Consider the following 24,135-nt stretch of genomic DNA (forward strand, 5'->3'; position numbering starts at 1 on the left):
CGGGTCGGTCCGGGGCGGTCCGGGGCGGTCCGGGGCGGTCCGGGGGCCGTGGCCGTGGCTCCTGGGCGAGGCGGGCAGTGCTGTCCGCCCCCACCCCCTCCCAGTGGTGGAGCGGCAGGGGCAGCCGGCGGAGAGCGCGGGGAGGTGAGGCAGGGCCGTGGGTGCTGTGGGACAGTGCCTCGCTCATTCTCTAGGCTGGGCTCGGCTCGGCTCGGCTCTGCTCGGCTCGGCGTGGCTTCCAGTGCCGCCTGCGTGGCGGGGAGGGACGGTGTGCCGAGGAGCGCAGGTTGCGGCCGGCTGCGCTTTGCCCTTTGCCTGCCCGGGCCGTGTGGGGCGCGGGGCTGGCGAGGTCCCTGGGCCGGCCCCAGCGCGGTCGGGCTGCCCTGGCCGGGTGAGGTGCGGTGCTGACGGCTTCCAGAAGACCAGCACCGAGCCCCTGGGTTTGCTGCTTTCAGCTGTGTTTCGAGGCCGTGTGTGTTTCTGCGGGGTCTGTTGGCTGTCTCCCAGTCTTTGTGGCTGCTGGTTTCTCAGCTTTTATGGCCCCAAATAGCTCCCGTGGAAGTCAGTTTTGATTTTGCTTTTGTGTCTGATTCCTCGTTGTGTATCGTATTGTACAAGCTCCGGTAGGAAGTACGATGGACAAATGAAGGCTGTAGGAGTGCTAACGCTGACACATTTTTTAAAGTACTTGTAACAGGAAGCGGGAAAATTCTTGCTGTAAATCTTCCTGACCTAGTAAAACACTACAAAAACTAGTTCTGTCTTTATTTATTGCATAACGATGATCAAATGGGGACTCTTTATTAACTGCTTGTGTGACAAGAGCAAGATTTTGGGTGAAAGAGATGCCTGTGTCAAAGCCAGGTGGGAGCTGCTGCTCTGACGGTCCCAAACCTGTGCTGGTCACAGCCTTGATGGTGCTTGGCAGTAGCCTGGGGAGCACAGCTTGGTAGAAGATCCATTAAAAGTTACTGAGCTGAATCAAGGCTCTGGTGTGCTTCCAGCAGCAGCTCTTAGATTTATAGCATTTTCTTCAGGGACTCAGCAAGCTGCTGGATGTGTTTTGTTTTTCTTCTTCAAAAATTCAGCACCGTGCAATTTTATGACTTGGGCCATTTATACGTGTTTAGATTCTTAAAAAACAGGCTAAAAAGTCTTGCACAAAAGCTGCACAAAAGTATTTTAGAATACAGAATCCTTAATTCAGATATTTTAATTCACATATTTTATGAGAAATGAGACACCTATTACTTATCTTTTGGTATTACTGGTTTCCTCTCTCCTCCTGATAATAAGACATTGTTTTTTTAATACATCACTGTTTTTGATAAATATAATTTTGTCTGCATGAGCTCTTCAGGTTCTTTTAAATGCCTCCTAACAGTACATTGAGAATGATACGGGAAACTTACTAACTTAATTTGGATTTAAATAAAAAATATGCCACATTAAAATTCTTATTCCTTCATATTGACAGGTATCAGGAGTTAAAATGACATAGGAAAGTATTCAAAGTATGGACTGTGAAATTAACTCCTTCCACTTGATGCTGAAAAAAGGTACTGTTTTCAATTTATTTGAATATTGATAAGGCTCCCCTTTTCTCTGGGGTTTGGATACACTCATTGTCTCCAGTTTGATATGCAACAGAATGAATAGGTAGCACTTCATTGTTGTAGAGTCAACCAGTGGTGACCAGTTATGTACAGCTACAGATACTGTTTTTGTTTCCTTCCTGCTGTTCTTTGGTAAAAGCAGTTTATACTGGTTTAACAGTTAATACTGTCTTAAAGTTGAACTGGAATTTAGCTTGCAAAGACCTAACTATTCCAGGCTTCTTTGCATTTTGATGTAGCTTCCCCAGAATGCCCTGGATAATGGGTTTGTATTAAAGATACACCTTTTCTGTAGTTCTGCAGTTTGCAAGATTGTCTAGAAAGGAGATGCAAGGACTACAGTTTGTGATCATTGTGTCAATGTCAGAATACCAATATTATAATGCTAATTATTATCTTGCCCTAAATTTTTGTTTCCTTTTAGTCTTGAACATGTCTTACAAGGTTTCTTGACAGATGTGTAACATTTTGACAGAAACTTCTTTTCCTGAACATACTTGCTAGAATTCTTAGTCAGTCTCTACTGCAAATTTTGTTGCTCTTTTAAGTTATCATTCTAATATACAGGGGATTCTCTTGCTTTTACATTTAGTAAATGAAAATTTAGTTTTGTATGTGTATGCTGCTGTCCAAATGATATGTTTTGTAAAATATTTTTTCCCCTTTCTCTGCTTTTTACAGGTAAACTGAAACTCCAAAAATTATGACCTTCTCATTGGCAAGTTACAGGAAAAGCACATACAAGGCAACTAAATAAGTACTGTGGTATGAGGGTTTTGTCAGATAAATTGTCCAAAAGAGCTATTTACCTGGAGGCTGTAATATTAAATGATTGAGCTCTGCACTGTGTGACCCTCACTAACACCCCAGCACTTCCGCATATGAAATGCTTCAAAAGAAGAAACTGCTGTGGCTTATTTGTGACTGAAGTGAATTACATTCCATATAAAAGTAAGTCACTTTTTCATGGAATAACTTATCTGCTTCCTGCTATTTTTAGCTGGGTAGAAGGCAAATATTAACTAGGACCTGTGCAGTAAATGTTTTGCAATGGACTGCTAAATGCAAAACCAGCTTTTGCTTTAGGGTGAGAGCCAGCAACATGTAAAACAATCAAAAGCTGAGGAAAAACAAGGCCGCTGAATGCAGATCTTAGCCTACAAAGACTGCCCAGAAGGGGAAGGATTTAATTGTTTGCCACCTGGTTGATAGTAGAAAGCTTGGGGAGGTCTCTGATGACACCTTATCAAAAAAATACTGGTGCATCTGAGAGGGAAGCAGGACTTGGTTATGGTTTAGGGTTTCATAGAAGCCACTTGTGGGCTGTGAGGGCAGTGAGTCTGTGTTTAGTCATGTCTTTGTTGGAGAAAACTGAAAAAAAAGACCTGAGGTGTGAATTGAAATGATGATTCTTGGACACTTTTTTTTTGTGTCTGACCGCAGCAATTCATATTAGCTGTGGTTTCCACGGACATTTCATTTTAGATGCCAATTTTAAGTGGCAGATGAAAATGGAGTTACAATACACTTGTGCTTCTGCAAAGAACTGCAAGTTACTGCTCTTAAAAGCTACCTCAGCTGTATAAGAGCAGTTCAAAGAAAGAAACCTTGTACATCTCTTGATTGTGACTCTTGTAAGCATTTGGAAAGAAGAGTAGCTTAATCAAACTTGTTTTTTAAATTATGCAGTATACCTTAAATTGCTATGCTAGCATAATTCGTCTTTGCTTGAGGATTTAGTGGTTTTTTTTTGTTGTTTTCTTTTTAATTTAACTATGCTGGTAAAAGAATATTATGTTTATGCAAGAGTTATTCCATTGGGATTGTTCTAGTTCCAGGAAAAGTTTTAGTAGAAAGCTGAAAACTGAGCAGCTGTTTGTGAAGGCCAAGAGTTGCTGTAGTTGAAATTTTCAGTGATTGGGGCTAAATTACCAAATACATGTTTTCCCTCCCCAAGATGACTAATGCTTCTTCTGATTTTTTTTTTTTTCTTAAGGAGTAATGCAGGGTGCAGAGGGCAGTGCAGCTTGAACAATCTTACCACACCAATGGAAAAAACTTCTGATTTGCAGCAAAATATGACATCAATATTTTTGCTTATTGGTCTTCTCATTGTACTGATACCTCTCTTCAGTGCTGGTAGGTTAAATATTTTGTTGAAATTACCATTTTACAAAAGAAAATCTGCATGAGATGAGTTGTGTGTATTTAATAGGAAAGAGTTACTGAGAACAAGTAGTGAATTTGGGGTTCGTTTTTGCTTTAGCATATTGACAATAGCTGAATACCTCTGCTGGGTTCAAATTGCACTGGGGATGTCATGGACAAATAGAGATAATTTTTTTAAAAGTCTAGGCACATAAATTTAGAGCTCTGAGGTTTGATTAGCCTCTCCATGTTTCTTATGAAGAAATCCCAAAGTGATTGGCTTCCTTGACTCAAGGTAAGCTAGAGAGTGCCTTTTTCATGAGACATTCTGTATGTCTAGTCCTGCAAGCTGTTTTCTTTACAATTAAATTAATAATATTTTTAATGATAGGTCTAGTATTTCAGTAAAGTTTAGAACTACATAAGTTAATTATGCTTGTCTTGTTACTCTTGACATAAGCAGTCTAATAGTAATGTGTCTGAATTAGATTGAACTATATGGAGACCTACTTGGAACTCTTTAAATGGGAAGGCAGTGATATTAGAAAGATAAGTGAAGATTTTATTTATTTTGAAATTGTATTTGTACAGCCATTCAGCAAGATTTGTAATATCAGTTCAACCAGATGTTTTGCAGTTTTGTGAAAATTCAGTGTTGGACATAAAACCACAGAATGCTTTGGATTGGAAGGGTCCTTAAAGATGACCAGTCAGTGGTCCAAACTCCCTGCCATGAGCAGGGACACCTTTCACTAGACTAGGTTGCTCAATGTCCCATTCAGCCTGGCCTTGAGCATTTCCAGGAATGGGGCATACACAGCTTCTCTGGACAAATGTATGCAAAAGCTTGAAAGTTTTACAATCTGCTTTATAGCCAAATGGTCATCTCTGTTTGTGCTACAGTGGTATTCTCCAGTAAGTTTTTGTTTACATATATGAGCTCTTGATAACTTTTTGCAATATCTATCCTTTTTTCTTTGATTTTTTTAATGATGTTGAAAGAAATGCTTCCTAAGCTGCATGATTTTGTCCTGTTAAGTTGTTACACAGGCATGGTTAAAAAAGCTATGTTAACATTGGCCTTTTCTGTGATGTTCAGAATAATGGGCCTTCTGGTTAAAGGTGCAAAAGGAAGGAAGGAAATAATACATTGTGGTCAAGACTTCTTAATCTGAATACTTTTTCTCTCCAAATTTTTTTTTCCTTGATTTGTTTTTGGCCCCACAGTCCTAGTGACTGAATACTGTCAGAGCTCTGTTTGCTGCTGCTGTTTGCACTGTGCTTTACATAGATAGTATTTGCTTTAAGAATCTGGCAATTCTGCAAAAGTACTAACTATTACTAAAAGTAATAACAAGGACATGACAGGTAAGTTGGGAAGCTTGGAGTTGCCTGATGGATCCCATGGATCTTCTTACAGCCTGGTTTGCAATGAGGCTGTTTGACTTGCATGTGCTTGCTGCTGGCTACCTCAACAGAGGGAAGTTGTACCTTAAGCTTATGTGATCATGTTCTCAACCAGAAGGTGGTAACAAACAAAAAATAATAGCCTTGTGATGTTTTAATGGCAAATTGTTACAGAAAGTTTTTCTGAATCTGTGTAACTTGGAATTGGTATTAATATTTTTTAAACATAAAAGTATATAAATTGAAAGCATTGGGTTTTCTTCAATTTTTAATTTTTTTCTTTTTTAAAAATTTTTCTTTTTTTTCTTTTTTTTTTTTCATTTTTTTAACAGAACGGTGTGTTATTTGTGATTACTTTGTACTTGTTGGAGAGCCTATAGCTATTACTTGCCCAGTAATTACATTGCCAGTGCTTCACTCTGATTACAATTTGACATGGTATAAAAATGGTAGTGCTACGGCAGTGACCACAGAGAGAGATGCCAGGATCCACCAGCGAGAGGGCTTGCTTTGGTTTATTCCTGCTATGCTGGAAGATTCTGGACTTTATGAATGCAATGTAAGGTAAGGAAGGAAACAAGTGGATTGCTAGTGCTTGCAAATGTGATAATTAATTTGTGAAACTTTAGTGTACAAAACTTCTTGTTTTAGGTAAAATGCTTAGATCAGTTGAAAGCGCTGTTTTCACCATGCCTTTTGTTTCTGCATGATGCCTGTGTTTCTCTGCTGTTCTGTGCATTTAGTACTGCAAAAGTGGTTCATACAGAAGACTGTCTTAAAGCATGATAATACTAAAAATGGTCTGTGGGGGTGGTTGGTTGCTTTGTTTGTTTTGGATGAAGTGTAAGGTCACAGGAAAATGCCTTAACCTCTTTGGCTTTTCCTGTGTTCAAATTGCTCTTTGATACTGACAGATCAGAAGAACACTGGTTTCTCTGTAGGTCAAGGCTAAATGTAAGAATGTTCTAAGAGGAGCAAACAGTGCATTTTATCACCACACAGACTTTCTGGAGAGCTTAGCAACTTTTTGGAAGTCTTACTAGAATTCCACAGGTTAAAAGGCTGAAAACAGTTTTTATGATTTATATTAAAATACTGCCATTACTGGTCAAAAATTAGAATACATTAAAAGAGCAAAGCAGTGTGCTAGACAGCTTTTGAGGCTGAAAATGATGTGTCTCTACTACTACTAAAATGATCTGAGTGCACAGAGAGCTAAAAAGGAATAGATTCTTTGAAAAGTATCTGTATCTAGCTTTTTTAGTACTTTAAAGTTTTGGCTAGATGAATCTAGCCAATCATTGGACCTCACTACTTAGATCATCAAATCCTTTTTAGAATGGTTGAAATTCACTGTGTGCTGAACGGGAAATTCAGTTTGGGAAGACATACATAAAATGTTTCTTTCCTTATGGTGTTGCCACTACATACTGAGAATAGCCAATACAGACTTTTCAGGTGGCCCTAAATTTGATTTAGTAGTGTGTAGTTATCTGTACTGTTGTGCATAGAGTTGTGCTGGAGGGGTTTGGGTTGTGAATGTAGTAACAATGATCAGCAAAAGCTTCCAATGTCGCAGGCACATTCTTTCACTGGAGTTTACCATGAAACCAAAATTGGAAGTCAGAAGACATGTAATCCTTTCAAAGCTACCCAGCTGCATAATTTTGATTTAGCCTTTCCTGCTATGGTTTTAGTTACTTGAGGTGTGAGATGTGTTCCTGTGGGCATCTCACATCCTTGGCTTACATAATATCAGCAGAACAAAAAACTTGCTATGGTTCAGTTGTATTAACTGTAAGTAACATTTTGTACGTCAGACACTTAAGCCTTAACTGCAGCTCTGAGAAGTTCCTGACATCCCCTCTTATGTGTCCAGAGCAAATTCCATTTCTGCTCACAACACAAACTCAGAGCTTATTCCCATCTCTTCACCGGGAACAGGGGCTGAGAGGCTGAGGATTGTGTTTACAAACTAAGGGAATATAGCAGGGATGTTACAGAGGCAAGGCTGGTGGAGATGCTGAAGTCTTTCTCCCTGACTTACTGGAAATAATGCACTGTTAATTACCTGACTTGTCTGCTGTTCTAATTACAGGAGCCTTAACCACTCTAACAAAAAAACTATAAACTTAACAGTTTTTAAGAACGATAATGGTTTGTGTTTTAATGGAAAAATGAAGTTTGAACAAAAAGTGATGAGCACAAGTACTGGAAAGATTATATGCCCTGATCTAGAACAATTTAAAAATGAAGACAGTGATCAACCTGAAGTACATTGGTATAAGGTACTGAGCATGTGTATTTCATATATACAAGATACAAAATGCATTATTAAAAATGTCACATGAAGTAACTGTGAAAAGCAGCTTTTGGAAGGGAAGGTTTATTTTCTCTACAGTTTGAGTATGGCATGAGTGTGAATCAGATTTGTGAAATTCTGGTTTATCCTTTGATTTTTTCAATGTAGATAATAATTTTAAAACTTATGTGTTTCTGTAAATAGAAGGCTTTGCATAATTATTTCAGTTTCTCAGAATACTGGGCATTGTTGACCATGTGGTATTCTTATGCTGCTTGCTTTGGTTCTTTGAAAATGCTCTGTAGACTGTGTAAGCTTGAAAACATGTATTTTATCTGTTTTAATGTAAAAGTTTAAACAGTTCAACTCCTAATTCTGATGCTGGTATTAAAGCAGCTACATGGGCCTATACATGTTAAATAACCTTTGTGCAGCACCTGTACATCTTTTGAGGTGAAAAGATTCTCTACTGCTTTTAGGTCAAGGAAGAGAAGGAGGCTTTTTTCCCAGAATTTACATTACCACAAACAACATGAGGCACTGCTACAACAGCTCTTTCATCACAGAGAAGTAGGGGTGGAGGCATGTGTTCTCATAAACTCTGCTACCTGTGTAATGACTTCTATTACACCTGAGATAGAAAACTGTCAAGCTGTTAATGTAGGCTGTGAACTAAAGCATAGCCTTTGAAAACTTAAAGGGTTGGCTGCAGATATTTTTTTACAAGTGGAAATGGAGCAGGATATTATCAGACTTTGTTAGACTGTAGTAATGCTTGGAAAAGAATCCACATCATGGCTTTCAAAGAAGTCAGTGTTTGCCAAATATTTTAATCATCAGAGTACAGTAACTGTTTTGTCAGATTTTTTTAGTTCTCTTAAAATCACAGGTACCTTTGTTGTGTTTAGGAGTGTAAACCTGGATTTCTTGAAGACAAGCGACTTGTTTTGGCAGAGGGTGAAAATGCTGTCTTGATTCGTAATGTAACTGTGCAAGACAGAGGAAACTACACGTGCCGTATGGTATACACATATATGGGAAAACAATTTAATGTTTCAAGAACCATAAGTCTAGAGGTTAAAGGTGAGTTCATGAGGTTATTCTCTTTGTCTCTGCTGTAAACATTTGTATGCAGGTATAAGATATTTGGCACGTTTATTTTCAGGTCTGTGAAATTAGAGGTGTAAGTCTTCTTTAATTTATTCCTAAACATAAAATTGAAAGGCAGTGCTGCTACCCTTGAGCATTGCTTTTGAGGAAGAATTGTCATGGGCAAATGAATAATGCAGGGTTAGGAATGAGAATTAGAAGAAAGCAGTGATTCCTGGGATGGAGGTATTGCTTTTGCCTAAACAAATAGTGTACCATAAAAGTAAATAAATTTAAAAATATAAGATTTTTTTTCTGAGACTGTCACAGCAGATGACCTGCTTGAAGGCCTGTTGGTGACCTGGCTTCTCTGTTGATGGGAAAGGAAATGTGATAAGCTGTACTGTATAAATAATAAAAAGTTAATAAATCTTCAATTGGAAAGGATTGGCTTACTGTTGGCACTTAGTAGTGTTTTTTTGCTGTTTCACTCTGCCAATAGTGTAATTTACTGCACTTACCACTGTGATTATGTCTTTGTGGGCAATGTTGTGACCTGACTAGTAACATGATAATAGTCCTATCAGAATAGTTGTCTGGAGACAGCAGGTCCATCTTTTTAGGTTAAACCAAAATTCTGACTTTATATAGGTGATATAAGAACAGTGGGTTGTTAGCAACCAATCTATACATCGTGCAGAATGATACAATTCCAGCCCAAGTATGTGTTTGTTTAAACACATTAATTAAAAAATTAATTAAAAATATTCACCTTATCTAGGAAGTCATTGATACAACCCTTTTTCTCTTCCTTATCCATCTCTGAAGAAGAACTGCATTTTTTGGTTTTGTCTTTGTTGGTTTTGTGCTACTTTCATGTCTGCTGCTGGTAAATATAAGATTTTTTTAAAGCATTTAAATTTTTTTTTTTGTTAACTTGGAAGCTAAAATAGAATAACTTGGAGAGAATAGAGCAAATATCTTATGAGACATTTATTTTGTAGTAAGTATGGCACTACAGTAATACCAAACAATAAACCCAGACCCACTGTAAAACCAAAACTATTGTCAGTTAAACTAAGTTGTGGATCTTTTCCTGCCTGAAGGTTTTATTTTTCTTTGTTTTGGTTAGAAAAACCACTGCAGATGCAACCAGAGTTTATTTATCCAAGGAACAATACAATTGAAGTAGATCTTGGTAAGTACTGATTATTTAAGAGATCATTAACTTTAATGAAACAAATAAGCTCCTGGTCTTTTTCAAAAGATATGTGAACAGTTCCACAGATTTCAGCAAGACTGGGAGATATGTGTGTGGATTGAGAATATCTGGAAGACAGAGGATAGATAACAGCAAGTGTTTCCCACAAATAACTTGTGGGGGGAAGCAACTGTGCCTAGGATTGGAGTCTCTTGACCAGGTTGTGACCTGAGCATTGTGCAGGATGAATTAATTAATTAATTAATTTATTCATTCATTTATTTATTTATTTATTGTTATTTCCATCTGTCCTTTTTGCCGTTTCTCAGTTTTTGTGTCTTGATGTATCCTCAGTATCTGTGCAAATAGGTTTATGTACATGTAGCATGTTTGGATAGTTAGCAGTTGACTCATTCAGTAGCTCTTTCCCTTCCTATATGTTTCCTGTCTCCATTCCCTTTCCACAACCTGGATTTTAATCCTTGTTTTAGGGTAATACAGATTTTGGATATTGATCTTTAGTGAAAAAGTGAGCTGCTAGTTGATGCATATCCCAGGTACTGTTTATCTTGGAAGTTTCTTAAATAAGAGATTCTTGGTATAAGGAATAACTTCTTCACAGAGAGGGCAGTGCAGCAGGCTGCCCAGAAAAGTTGTGTCTGTCTTTAGAGGTTTTAGAACCTGACTGAATAAGTCTCTGAACAGCTTGATCTGACCTCAGTATCAGGACATACTTTGAGCAGGAGATTGGATTGAAGACCTCTCTTTCAACCTCAATTGTTCTGCAATTCTCTGGACCAAGTATATGGTATTGTAGTCTTTTCCCAAGCAAAGTTACATGTGTTTAAAGTGCACCACATATCAGACAGTTATGTTCTACTGACAAAGTCCAGAAGAATGAGATTGGAGCTGCTTAAACTGCATTTTAAAAAATAATTTTGTACCAAAAGGGGCAGTTTCAAACAAAATACTTGATTTAAAAGGGCATTAACTGATTTTGGAGAAGTGTCATTGGCTATTTACAAGAATTTCTTAGTACAGGAAACAGTTTAATAATCTTTTGGAGAACTAAAAATTAGAGAAACTCTGAGCAAAGGTTTCATTTGGACTCTGACACATAGGAGGTCAGGCTAGAGCATTGTGGATTATTTTTACGTGCATCACCTCATGGAATCTCACATAACACATCTACTTTTGCTCTTGCTTTTTCTGACATTGAGCTTGTAAATTGTGTACAGCAGGTGTTGTTTTCTCCTCTTAAAGTTTCATGTGTCTTTTTGTATCACGTGAAACATTTTTGCCTGTCCCAAATTCTAACTTCCAGTGTAAATGGTATTAAATTGGACAGCACTGAAACACTAGTGAGTTTTGTCTGTGTGTTTAGGGGTGTTTTGGGGGTTTAGTGGTCTTTTCTTTTCTTTTCTTTTTGACCTCAATAGCCTGTGAAAGATAACTTACTTGGAAGTTGCCACATTCTGGTGAGGATCGGCAGATTTTGACCAGAATTGTGAATGTGCTTTAACAGAAATTATATTCTTCCAGAGTCCAGAAGGCTTTGTTTTAAACAGTGAGAATATTCAGGATCTGATGCAAAAAGTATTATTTTAAAAGCTTACAGTCCTGTGGTCTTCAGATGGTTATTTATTTCTGTTGAAATAATCTAGAATTGCTCAGCAGCTCCTTCTTTTCTGGGAATTACATCTTCTCTGTCTTCATTACAAACAATACATGCCTGAAAAATTTTTTGTTCTTCCACTGTTAAGGAAATTTGTTCACTAGATTTTGGATAAAACAGGGAGACTTGGCATAGTAATTATTTTACTTCACATAGCCCTAATTTTTGTGTGAAAACTTGATTTTTTTCTTTGTAACTGTAACTATGGAAGAAATGAAGTAATGTTACACTTGGAATTCCCTGTACTGTATGTCCCACCCATGAAAGTATTGTGCAAGTGTCATCCCCAGTTTTGACTGGTAGTTATCTCATTTAATTCAGAAAAGCTCTTACTGATGCAGCCTCTACTCAGCAGGAGTCTGATGTACAGAATCTTAAATTTACTGAAGGCAGTGTTACGGTTTTTTTCAATCTTTGGTAGTATTTTCTGAGCAATTTATTAGGCTGGCTGTGACTCTCAGCCTAAGTCATTAAGACTGTGTCATAGGACAACTTGTTAAGAATCCTTATTGTAGAATTTGGTCCATATTTGTTACAGCTTGGACACAGCATTAATTAAAAGTTGTGCTGGTCTATTGTTAGATGCTTTGGTCTACCCAGGAAGAGCAAACCTTGATTGCCTTACAGACATTATGGTAATAGCCACAGGTGAGACTAAAAGGAGACTCCAGCCACAAAGTGGGTTTATTGTGACTACTGAGGTCTACAAATGATTCCCTATTATAGGGACACATGGGAAGTAACTTCTTAAAGGAATTTGATGAGACTTGTTTTTGTTGCTTTTAAAATGACATTGCCATTCAAATATTCAATATTCTTTGCCCAGTACCTTCAATGGGGTGTTAGGGGAAAAAATTAAAACCTCCTACTGCATGTCTGGCTGTGGGCAGAATATCTAAGCAGCTGCATGAACACTTGGATGGAAACAGCTATATGATTTTCGAATGAGAAGTGACAGAAGATACTGTAGAAACTTAACAGTACATTCATGAATGTGTGGGCATGGAATGCTTGAGGTTTTTTTTTTAATAATAGTGCAATGTACTAAACCACATCTTTAAAAAAAATAATTGTTGTGGTGGAAGGATGTGAGGGAAGAGATCGGGGAACAGCTCTGATTTCTGTGAGAACTCTTGTTCAAGTAACTGCTTTCTGTGTGAGCTAAAGGTTTATTTCATACTTTTGTTAGAGACATCCTTTGGTGGAAGCATCTAGATTGATGCAGTTCTAGGAAATGAAAGACTAAGATATTTACATAGGCCAGCTGAGACAGCCCACCTTCTCCTATCAAATCATAACTTCCATGGGTAAAATACAGAAGGAAAGGAATTCAAGAACGCTGCTTGCCTTCCTGTACATGGAACTCACTGAGGTACATTGGCAATAAATATATTTTGCAAATTGGCTTGCTTAATACTGAGGTGCTCTGTAAGATCTGTACTCTTGGTGGCAAAGGAGCTGAGTGACAGGTGAGCTTGCTCTGGAAGTAAAGTGTGATAATATTCAAAAACCATCCCAGTGCACAGTGTTGGCCAAAAGACCTTGATTTGGAGTAAAGCTCTGCATGGTCACTAAGAATGGGATTCAGCTCCCAGATGTAGGTTGTCTGCACATGGGTATGTGCATATGATCAGAGGTCCTTAACTCAGGCCAGTATCAACAGGAGCTCAATTCAGTTGCCTACACAAAACATGCTGTTTTGAGTGGTCTGGCTACTCTAGCAGTGTGGTTTTCTTGAAGATCTGGAGTCCTGTCTGACATCTCCATATGGATACCTTGAATGCTGGAGTGCATTTCAGATGTCACCAGAGGTGTACATGCAACTCCTTTGAGTCCTGGAGATCTTTCAGTGAAGTCTGGAGAGTCATTCAGTTAAGGTATCTAACGTGTGTGGACTTCAGTAGAGATGAACTCTTGTTACTAGCTTAGATACCTAGCTTGTAGGTAGATGTGAACATTTAGACACCTACATTTAGGATGGAATTCATATCGAGACTGTAGACACCCAAATTTGAATTACAAATTGATGAGTTTTAAGGGCTTTTGCTTTTCATAAGGTAAGTAGGTTTCTTTTATATCCCTCCTTTTCCCAGCTGTTCCCTTATCACTTGACTCTTCTCAAGTAATAACAAGATCTTCACTTGCTGTTTACATTTGTTTTTTTGTAGGCTCTCATGTAGTTATGGAATGTAACATATCAAGTGGCATAAATGGCTTGATTCCATTCTGGCAAGTTAACGATGAGGATGTTGACATCTTTGATAAAACCTACAGAGAACAGTTTTATGAGTAAGTATCCTTATACATTGAATTTGTAGTGCATATGTAGGTGAATCTGCAGTAATATGCAGCCTGTATCAAACATTAGTATACTTTTATTGCTTGGTTTTAAAAGAATAGCATTTAATACTGTGTCTGATACAGATGGAATGAAGCAATCGTAGATTTTTATAATGGTATTGTGCAATACAGTTTTTTAATGCTTAGCTATGCATTTGCTCATATGTGATTTTTTTAAAATAGTACATTAAAGCCTGTCCTCTATCATTAATATGGGAAGGATAGATTTTTCCAAACTAAAAATTCATCCAATTTATTTTTATTTGTGAAAGTGATACTTTTCTAAGTGCAGACACAGCTGCTAATCCTCAAGGACACAAGGCAGAAACTCTTGTTGCAGGACATTTAGGTTCCAATGTTTGACTACCCTGAAGTAAAAAAGTATTCAGGTGAAATTTCAGATGGGAAAGTCATTCAGTTTGTGTTCACAGCATCTTGTAGAGTCAGTGGGCACTATTGAAAGGAGCCTGGCTCCCTCTTCTCCACTCCTTCCATCAGGTACTAACACATGTTGATGAGATCCATCCCCTGCCCCCGAGCCTTTTCTTCTCTGGGCTGAGCAGTCCCTGCTCTCTTGTATGATGGATGCTCCATTTCCGTATCTGTCACATTTCTGCACATGACTTGCTCCAGAAATCCATCCATCTCTCGTACTCAGCAGCCCAAAACTGGCCCTTCTACTCCAGTGTGATCTCACCAGTGCTGAACATCACTGAAAGATCATTTCCCTTAACCTGCTTGCAGTGTATTTCCTAATTCAAACCAGGATGCCTGGGATCTGGTTATTCCTTTGCATTTTGCTTTGAACTTTGTGAGTTTTTTTTTTTTCCATTTGTCCATTCTGTCAAGGTTCCTCTGGATGCTGGCTGTTGTATCAGACATTCCTCTGAGTTTTGTGTCACCTGAAAACTGCTAATGGTGCATTCTGTCCAATTTGGGGGAAAAACCCAACAAACCCAAGCCAAAAAAACCTGAAACAACTAAGCCCAGTATGTTTTTAGTTCATGAAATTGTTAGTTACAGAGGCATATTTACTGTGCTTCACTAGCTTCTTAGGTTTATAGAGATAAAAAAAATTAATGTATTTGTGGATAGATGAATCTGTCTCATATTCAGCATAGATATTCAGTTATGTACAGATGTTTTCCTTTTACCTTTTTTATGACAGAGAGGGGTTGCCTCATGGACTTGCTGTATCTGGAACAAAATTTAACATTTCAAAAGTGAAAGTAAAGGACTATGCTTATAAGTTCTTCTGCCACTTCATATATGGTTCTCAACAATTTACAGCCTACATAAAATTGGAATACCCAGGTAAGAGATCTCTTCTGGATAAAATGGTGATCATTGACTTACTTGTCATTTAGTTTGGCAATGCCCTACTTAGAATTAAAGCTGTGTGAGTACTTTCATGCAAAATGGGCAGTGCATCTCAGTACCTTTCTTTGTGAAATTTTTTGTCACATTCTTAGCAAAATGAAGGAAAATAGTGCTTTTGATTTGCTTTATCTTCTCTCATTTAGTATTTTGGGACTGAAAGTGAATATGAGCTCTAACTTGTTACATGACTAATTTTTTCATAAAGATTATCAGGGTAGGATTTAACTTCAGAAATTCTTTAATGCATTGACTAAAACATGAAGTTTGTGGAGGGTGTTTGTTTTAAGGACAGTAAATGAGTAGGCTCACTGACAGGTCATTGAAGGGGCAGAGACAATAGAAAGGTAGTTGCTCTGGGGAGGTTAGCAGGTCAGGAAATCACCTCCCCACCTTGGACTTCCTTGCTTTCCAACTGATAGAATTTTGTACAAGAATTCTTATTCTACTGCTGTGCTGGGTTATATGTCAGTATTTTATTTTGGTATTTCAGCTGAAGAGTAGCCTCATTTTATCATATTGTTGAGGTATTTTCCTCTGAAAGATAAAAGTAGGCTTATCAGATAACAGTAATGTCAGAAAATATACATAAAACAGTTTGGCCTGTTATTTCACTTCTTTTTAAACAGAAGTATTTTAATGATCAAACAATTTTGAACAATCCTTGTCTTTCCCTGGTTCTAGTTTATGCTCATAGTTTATTTATTTTCTTTCTTATTCTATGCTGCTGCAGCTCAAAACATTCAGGGGTACTTAATTGGAGGAGGAGTTTCCTTGGTATTTTTAGTATTTTTTACTCTCTTTATCTACAAGATCTTCAAAATTGATATTGTGCTTTGGTATCGGGACTCCTGCCATCCTTTCCTGGGGAAAAAAGGTATGTTTATGTGCTAAGTGTTGTTTTGAGCTCCCACCTTTACTTATAATGCAGTGAGATATTCTCATGGATCATGATTGGTCTTCCTCGGGGTTTTTGAAAGGATAATACTGTTTTTAGGATGTTTAGAATTGGTTCAGATGAAAAAAACATCTACAGGAGAAAAACTCAGCAACTTTCCAGGAATTCAGAACTGTCATTGCTTTTCCTGAAGACACACCCTAGTGGTTTGAATACTGCTCTGACAAGCAGTTTTTCAGATTACTTTTAATTACTGTTGTTACATAAAGCAGTAATGCATTAGAAGTGTTGTGGTTTTTTTTATTTTCTATAGATGAAACAGGGAAATATAATTTTGTTTTGTTTTCTGTTTAAAGGCACTTCTGATTATTTTGCTTTCCTGGCATTCAAAAAATGTTGATAGGGTCTATGAAGTATGCTGATGTATGGATAATTTCCAGCCATCTGAGAGGAGATACTTTCTGTTTCTCTAGCTATGTATCTTCTAGAGGTATTGATATTCTCTTAGATTTTCTTAGAAGTCTTTTTAATTAGGTCTTTCTGAAAAGTCTGATCCAAAATACCTGAAACAATTCAAATGTCATGTTTTTTTTTTGTCATGTTTAACTGGCTGTTATGGTATGAAACTCCAGGTTGCAACACCACCTACGAATTTGATGGCAAATGGAATTTTAAGTATCAGTTGTACCACTGGGTCCACTGTTTTTCAAATAATTCAATGATGACATTTTTTTTATTTAGTGTTCAAATGAGAAAGTTTCAATTTAATTTTTTGGGTCTCTTTTGCCTGTTCAGATTCAGCATCCTGAATTCTAGAAGGCCTGGTCCTGCAAATATTTCAGGCTTTGTATAATAATACATGCTTATCTAGTATAGCAGGATTATGACCTAAAACAATGATTCAAGTAAGGGAAACCCCCTCAGAGTTTATAGATTTTGCTTGTTTGCTTGCTTGCTCTTGTAGCTTTAGAATTTATTTTTATGGCAGTTTATTGCTCACTTCTTAGTTTCAGATGAGAAGATCTATGATGCTTATGTTCTGTATCCAAAGAGCAGAGAAAGCTGCTTGTATTCATCAGATATTTTTGCTCTGAAGATACTGCCAGAGGTCTTAGAAAGACAGTGTGGATATAGCCTCTTCATACTTGGGAGAGATGATTTACCAGGAGAAGGTAAGTTAGCTGAAGACAAATTTGACTTGAATTTTCTCATTGACCTGGAAATAGAACTGAGAAACAAGCAGTCAGTCAGATGGGAATATAAATATCTCTCATCATCAAATGAATTTTTTTTTTTTTTTACAGTTGAAGGCTTTTGGTAGTGATTTAAGAAGGAAGGGTTCCCTGAGAAGTAGAATCTAAAGTGCTCCTTAAATTTTCTGGCTTGAAAAAATGCAATAGTCTCTTCTTGGGGTTTAGTCCTGGGGTTTTTGTGTGGTATTTACCATATTTCACTTTTTGTGACTTAACTGACTAGAATGCCATTGATGGAGGGAATATTTTTTTTCTCTGCCACTTATGTGTTACAAAACCAGTTGAGCAAATCAGAAACAGACTATTTAAGGTAAAAAACTCCTGTGGTTCTATAACTTGTTTTTTTTTTGTTGGTTTTTTTTTTTTTTTTTTTTTCATTTGTACCTATGATGGTAATAAAATGGCATTAGCAAAATAAGTAGTAGGTAGCTGGTAGCTTTTCTCTGTTTCTGCAAAACAAGGATATAGACATAGACTTTGATGGGGTCAGATTGTGTTGCATTGTCCACATTTCTGTGGTAGGCTAACCCAAGGTAACTGCTTGCATGTTCATATCCTCTCCCTATTTTGATGTAGAGTGTGTCGGCCTAAATATCAAACAGTTGATGAACCAGCTGCAGAATACTGGAAACAGAAAGTAGAAATGTACAACCTTAATTTTGCACAACCTTGTTCTCTACAGCTGTGATCAGCGTTGCTGATGAAAAAATCCGTCAAAGTAGGAGAGTGATAATTGTTTTAGTACCAGAGCCCTCCTGCTACAGCATTCTGGAAGATGAGTCTGAAAAGCAGCTAGCCATGCATAGTGCTCTTATCCAAGATGGCATTAAAGTAATTCTCATTGAACTTGTAAAAATACAAGATTATGCAACCATGCCAGAATCCATCAGATATATTAAGCAAAAGCATGGGGTTATCCAATGGAAAGGGGACTTCTCAGAAAGGTCCCACTCAGCAAGAACCAGCTTCTGGAAGAAAGTGCGCTACCAGATGCCATCCAGAAAAAGTGGCTCTTTATCACGATTGAGTTTGTTACCAAAAGACTTGAATCTGCCTTAAATAACAAATGAGAAATGACACTTAATTACTGATTCAGTTCACACAGTTGGTGATTGACTGAAGGTCCCATGTATCTGTTTTGTGGAATCTCATCCAGATTTACTGGAGTGAAGGTACTACAGTTTCATCTACAGATATTAATCTTTTTTACTTCTGGCTGGATCAACAGAACACTGAAATATCATCAGTAGCACATGTAGGAAGTACACAAGTACTTTTCCAAGAATGATTCTGCGAAGTTCCTTTGTATTAAAAATGAAAGGACGAAAAATTGTCTTGAAGCCAATGAAGAAAATTTGATTTTTTCCCCTGCAATTAAAGTTTCAATATGAAGGGAATTACACCAATTATTGTTGTGATATTATGTAATGTGCATGGCTGCTGCCAGTACATGTTTGTTTCTTTTTTTTAATGAAACAACACAAATCTTTTCTTTGTTACAAGTTTGTTATTTGCCTTGTTCAGTTTGTGGAAAGATAAATCCCCCTGTTACTGCATCAGTGTGTTATCATCCAGGAGAATTCACAGAATTCACATCCAGGAGAAAAGGTAAGATCTTTTTTACATTTGAAAGATCAATGCCATTTTTAGTCACTTGTCACATGCAGATGTTGTAAAAATACCTTTATAATCTGTATCGAGTAAAAAAATTATTCTCCAGAGAACTTTTTCTTTTCAGTTAAATGGCTTAATATATTTATTTACCCAAGTGGAACAATTGGGTAATGACACAGAATCTGTCATGGGAGGTACAGGATGATTGACTTCATCCACCTTACCTTAAGGACCATGTCAAGGGACAGAGATAGAGAGAGAGAGATGCCCCTATGGTAACCCTCTGCAGCTGCTTGCTTTTCTCGTTTCCCTCTGCTCTGATATGTAAGGAATCTGAGATGACTGTATGCTGGAGGCTGCAGTCATGGCTTTCCAAACAAAAGTGAATGGAAGTTGTGTAAAATGTTGAAACCTTTATCTTTAAATATTTTTAATAGTATTTTGTATACCCAAAGTGTTAACTCTAAAATTATGTTTGACTTGTAGGCAGTGATGTGGTTTGCAATGATCAGTTCTTTTTTTGGGGCAGATAATTGATTTGAATGATTCGAAAAATTCATCAGACCTCTTTAATACTATGTTCATAGCTATTAATTTTATAAAGGCAGGAGATGAGAGCCTAATTTCCTATATAATTTTACTCTTGAATGTTATGCTTTTAGGTTGTGAGATTGTGTTGTATAGGGAAGCCTCAGGAATTGACTGTTACTGCTGCTTGCAACTCTGAATTTCTGTGTCCTATCAGCTTCTTTCTTGAGTACCTTTTGCTCTCCTCCATTCAAACTCCAATCTATATTTTCTCTTGCAGCTCCTTTATCTAGAAACAAGCAACTTGCCTTTGTGCCAAATTCCATCACTTTCCAAGCTCTGATTGAAGGTTCTTGCTAATACAGTATTAGGCAGAAATTTTCCCTCTGGTATCTTTACTTGTTTGTCTGAAAAAAAATATGTTCTGTAACCTTCAGAATTAATCTATTCATTTACACACTGCAGTGTTGGCTTTTCTTCTTTCATGGCTCAAACAATTTCTTATGCCTCTATAGTTAACCAAACAAAAGTGTTCTGGCTGATAAGTGACAAAAACAGTGGAATTAAGTTCTTTTCCCAACTAAATTAAGTGTGTGCTGGAAACTAGAGACAGTGCCTTCTGAGCTTTGTGAGTCGTGTGTGTTTGGCCAGAATGGAATAAGAATCTCTTCATTTCAAGAGGAAGGGGGAAAAGTGCATTTGAAATGTCAGACTAATTCGATACTGAAGTGTTTGATGAATGTCATGTATGTACAGACCTATGCAGATGCTCATAGTCATTTCTCATTCTGTGTTTTATTCACAAGAGAAGTGTCAAGGGACGATCAGTCCTAGTCATGAAGTGCAACATTTACTTAGCTGTTCATGCAGTCTGCCTTTAAATATGCTGTGTGTTCAGTGGCAGCCTGTTGTAGGATAAAAGAGCCTTGAGATCCATCTGAAGTTACTGAAAACCATCTGAACAAGGCTAATTGTTACAGTTCACACTGATAGAAGACTCAAATAGGACAGAAGCTGTATGGTTTGGTCATAAAACTCTTCTTTAAGAAGATCCCTGTATCACATGTGAGGACCAGACGCTGGTAATATGGTATTTGTACTGAGAACTAGGGTGTAACACTGATTTTGTGCTTTCACTTTGACAGCTCACAGTCATGCGGGCCAGCCAACAGAGTTCCAGTGACCTCAATCCTCCTAAAAACTTCTGCTGACTGAAACAGATTGAAAGGAGGACTGCTGCTTGTTACCCCTAACTTTAGGAATGGAAGGCTATTTTACTGAGCCAAAATAGTGTTTTTAAAAAAATATTTGATTCTTTTGATATATTTATATAAATAATGCTAAAGTTTTTATGTGTGTTATGTAAAAGCACTTTGAGGAAGAGTCCATTTTAAAATTTAATAAAGACACTACATTTTTTTTTTCATATGCACTGCTGTTTCTTTTGCCCTCATTTCTCCACTTTAGCATACTAAAGCATACTGAGAATGGACAATGGCAAACAGCAGTTGTGATTCGGTGGCTTAACAAGACTGCTATATAGTGGCTTAACAAGACTGCTATAATAGATCTTCATTCAGGCTGCTGCCAGTCAGTCTGGCTGCGGTACAACACTAGCACAAGCCACCTCACCATGCCTGAGCAAACAGAGGCTTTGAGCTTGGCTCTGCTCTCTCTGGTGCTCTCCTTGCAGCAGGGTGAAGCTAGAGCAGCCCCAAGGCTGCTGCATTGCTGTCTGAGACTGACATGGTCCTGAATAGTGCCTTTTGCTGCAGCTCCTCAGGAGCTGGGAAATGACCTCAAATGGGGTAAATGTCAATTGCTTCTCAGCAGCAATGGAGAGGCAGCCTTCTGTGCTCAGCCCCTGGAGCAAATGCTTCCTCTCTACTCAAGGAAAGCCAGACCCTGTGCTGTAGGGGTTGGTATAGCCCAGAAACCAGTTGTGTCCTGGGCTGCATCAAAAGCAGCATGGCCAGCAGGGTGAGGGAGGTGATTCTGCCCCTCTGCCCTGATGAAGCCTGACTTGGAGTGCTGCATCCAGCTCTGGGGTCTCCAACAATGGCTTGGAGCAAGTCCAGAGGAGCCCACCAAGTTGGTTAGAGAGATGGAGCACTTATCGTGTAAGGAAAGGTTGAGAGAGTTGGGACTATTCAGCCTGGAAAAGAACTTTGAGGTGAACAAACAGTGACCTTCCAGGGCCTGAAGGGAACTTGCGCAAAAGATGGGGCAAGACTTTACAAGAGCATGTCACGACAGGACAAGGGGAAATGGCTTCAAAGTGAAAGAGTGTAAGTTTAGATCAGATACCAAGAAAAAATTATTTACTCTGAGGGTGATGAGGGACTGGAATAGATTTCCTGGGGAAGCTGCGGATGCTCCATTCCTGGAAGTGTTCAGGTCAAATGGATCTTTGAGCAACCTGGTGTAATTGATGGTATCCCTGCCTGTGGCAGACACTTTGGAACTAGACAATCTTCAAGATCCTCTTGCAATCCAAACCATCTCTACGATTCTATGAGTCTGAGTAACCTGGCTGACTTGTCCTTGCCTCCCAACTTGAGTCTCACACAGGCTCATGCTGATTGCAGTAGCTCTAGTGCATAGATATGGGGCAGTGGAGTGCTGTGCTTCTTCTGCACCTGCCGCTTCTGAAGAGTGGTTTCACTGCAGGATTCAGGTTTTCTGCAGGTATGAGTGATTTGTTCCAAGTTATGCCTCTTCTTTTTTTTCTTTCCTTTTGTCTGAAGTTCCTTACATTATAGAAAAAAAAAAAAATGTAGTGAAACCAGAAAAATGAAGACGTGAAGGGAGGGGAGGATGGAGGCAATGGTAATTACTCATTTTTAGAAGATTGCTTGCTTTGTGTTAGTATGTCAGACAGCAGGGAATTTGATTTTTAATGCAATGCACTTCCCTAACCTTATGCACCGATTTCACTAGAAGTTAATGATGAAATAGTATTTAGGAAATAAAGATGAAATAATATAAATGTGACACACCAAAATGCTTACTCAATGGTTTTGTCTTCATTGTATGACAAGCTGTAACGAAATATGTTTAAATGCCTTAGCACTTAGAAATACTGATGCCTTTATTATCATATTATTTTTTATTATGACTGACAAACCTGAATATCAGTAGTGTTTCAGAGATGAGAAAGAATGCATTGCTCATTCACTGATACAGGGTGTAAGACATTAATCTGTCTCAACCTAATTTTTAATTATGGGATTTATTTTATTATGTTTAGACAAAAGGGGAAATAGTCATATAATCTTTCTTATAAACACCGTAACTAAAATATTTATCATCTAAATGCATTGTGATTAAATTGAAACTATATTGTGGCAGCACATATATCCATTTTCTTTTCAGCTGCTACTTAAATAGTAAATGCATCCTACGGTAAAAAAGCAAGTGTTGTTTAGATAAAAGTAACTTTTTATATCAAGCTTTTTGTATTTCTTGGTTGTTTAAATATGCTATTATTTTCTCTGCTCTTCTTCAATTTCTAAATTGCATTTAAGAAGGACACCTTAATTTTTTGTCCATATAAACACACAGATGTAGGTGATGAAGTGATAGTTCTTTTGGCTAGAATAGCTCTAGAAGCAAAGGTGGCTTAGTGCATCTGAAAAGCATCACTGAGCCCCTGCAACTTTCCCACTCACCTTTCTTGATGGACTGCTTCAGCTGTGCAGGGCTTGTAGCAGGCTTCTCAGCACCTCGTGGGCAAAACCAGCAGTTAGCTATGATAAGCAAAATGGGAAAAAGCCATGTTTTTCAGAGATGTTTTAATATGAAAAGGCTATTGTGAAAAGGCTAATGTGAAAATTGCTATTGTTACCAGCAAAATTACTTTCTGCATTCCTGAAGGAGTTTTATAGATTTTGAATTGTTATTTCTATTGTCTATGTTTTAATAATTAATTGTTGTTGCATTTAGAAATTTAATCTGCCTAAAGACAAGGGGTTTCTTAGTTTCTAAGGGGATCTTGTTCTGACTGATTGTGGGTCCCTAGAGGGCAGTCCTGGGCCACCTACTCTGAGATAGCCGATGCTTGGGATACCTTAGTGCTAAATTGTGATGAAAGAAATCAATTAGCCTTCAGGCTAATGTACAGGCAACAACGATTTAAACTTCATGGTAGGCTGGACGGTCTGTAGGAGAAACTTCAACATTTTTGAACAACATGTAGCAGCAGTGGTTTTTGAACAGCTTGTGGATTAAGCTTTTCTGGACAACATGTGGCAACAACAAATTAAACTTTTAGGAAGAGGAAGAGAGGAAGAAGAAAATATAGGGAAAAAGAGAAGAAGATCTCTGGATCACCACCCAGAGTTCCAGCACTGTCTCTGGTCCAGTTCCTGTGGATGGTGAGTGCAGGGATGATGGGTTCACACCCTGCCCCTCTCCATTTTGCTACTTATAAACCAGTCCTTGCCCATGTGCATTTTGTTATTCTTGAACTTTTCAGAATGAGACTGAGGGGTCTTGTTTCAAATCCCTTCCTCTGACAGATAAAAGTGCACTTCTGCCTCAAACTTGTTTTTAGAAATAGTTACCCAAGACAAGCAAGTTGACCCCAGACAAGCACTCTCCTGCCTCTGCAAGACCCTCTTCTTTTAACTGCACCGTATCTAAATGGCATGGTAACATTAATTTTATCTTCTACCAAATGTTGAGA

The 24,135-nt window shown here is 38.0% G+C and overlaps 1 protein-coding gene across 4 annotated transcripts; it reads left to right on the forward strand.

The window, feature by feature from the left end:
- Positions 1–22,899, forward strand: LOC110474740 (interleukin-1 receptor type 1). Of its 4 annotated transcripts, none has more exons than XR_013339506.2 (14): positions 1–144; positions 1,478–1,559; positions 2,298–2,567; positions 3,613–3,755; positions 5,504–5,735; positions 7,270–7,459; positions 8,382–8,556; positions 9,695–9,760; positions 13,607–13,727; positions 14,947–15,092; positions 15,889–16,032; positions 17,061–17,225; positions 17,989–18,914; positions 20,594–22,899. XR_013339506.2 is itself a non-coding variant. In XM_021538408.4 (13 exons), exons 4-13 carry the CDS (start codon positions 3,665–3,667, stop codon positions 18,363–18,365), a joined length of 1,707 nt encoding a protein of 568 aa, XP_021394083.2. In that variant the 5' UTR covers positions 1–144; positions 1,478–1,559; positions 2,298–2,567; positions 3,613–3,664; the 3' UTR covers positions 18,366–22,899. The 4 variants fall into 4 exon arrangements, 1 of the variants encoding a protein (XP_021394083.2); XR_014956208.1 differs by lacking the exon at positions 1–144 and adding an exon at positions 163–286; XR_014956207.1 differs by lacking the exon at positions 1–144 and adding an exon at positions 379–440.
- Positions 22,900–24,135: the final 1,236 nt, after the last annotated feature.

The sequence above is a fragment of the Lonchura striata genome, chromosome 1 (genome assembly GCF_050655825.1).
Source record: "Lonchura striata isolate lonStrDom1 chromosome 1, ASM5065582v1, whole genome shotgun sequence".
NCBI lineage: Eukaryota > Metazoa > Chordata > Aves > Passeriformes > Estrildidae > Lonchura > Lonchura striata.

Excerpts from the sequence above, each read along its gene's own strand:
- LOC110474740 (XM_021538408.4), top strand. The coding sequence starts at position 3,665 with ATGGAAAAAACTTCTGATTTGCAGCAAAATATGACATCAATATTTTTG. Across the intron at positions 5,736-7,269 it reads CTTTATGAATGCAATGTAAG|GAGCCTTAACCACTCTAACA; the intron begins GTAAGGAAGGAA and ends TTCTAATTACAG. Across the intron at positions 16,033-17,060 it reads TCCTTTCCTGGGGAAAAAAG|TTTCAGATGAGAAGATCTAT; the intron begins GTATGTTTATGT and ends CTCACTTCTTAG.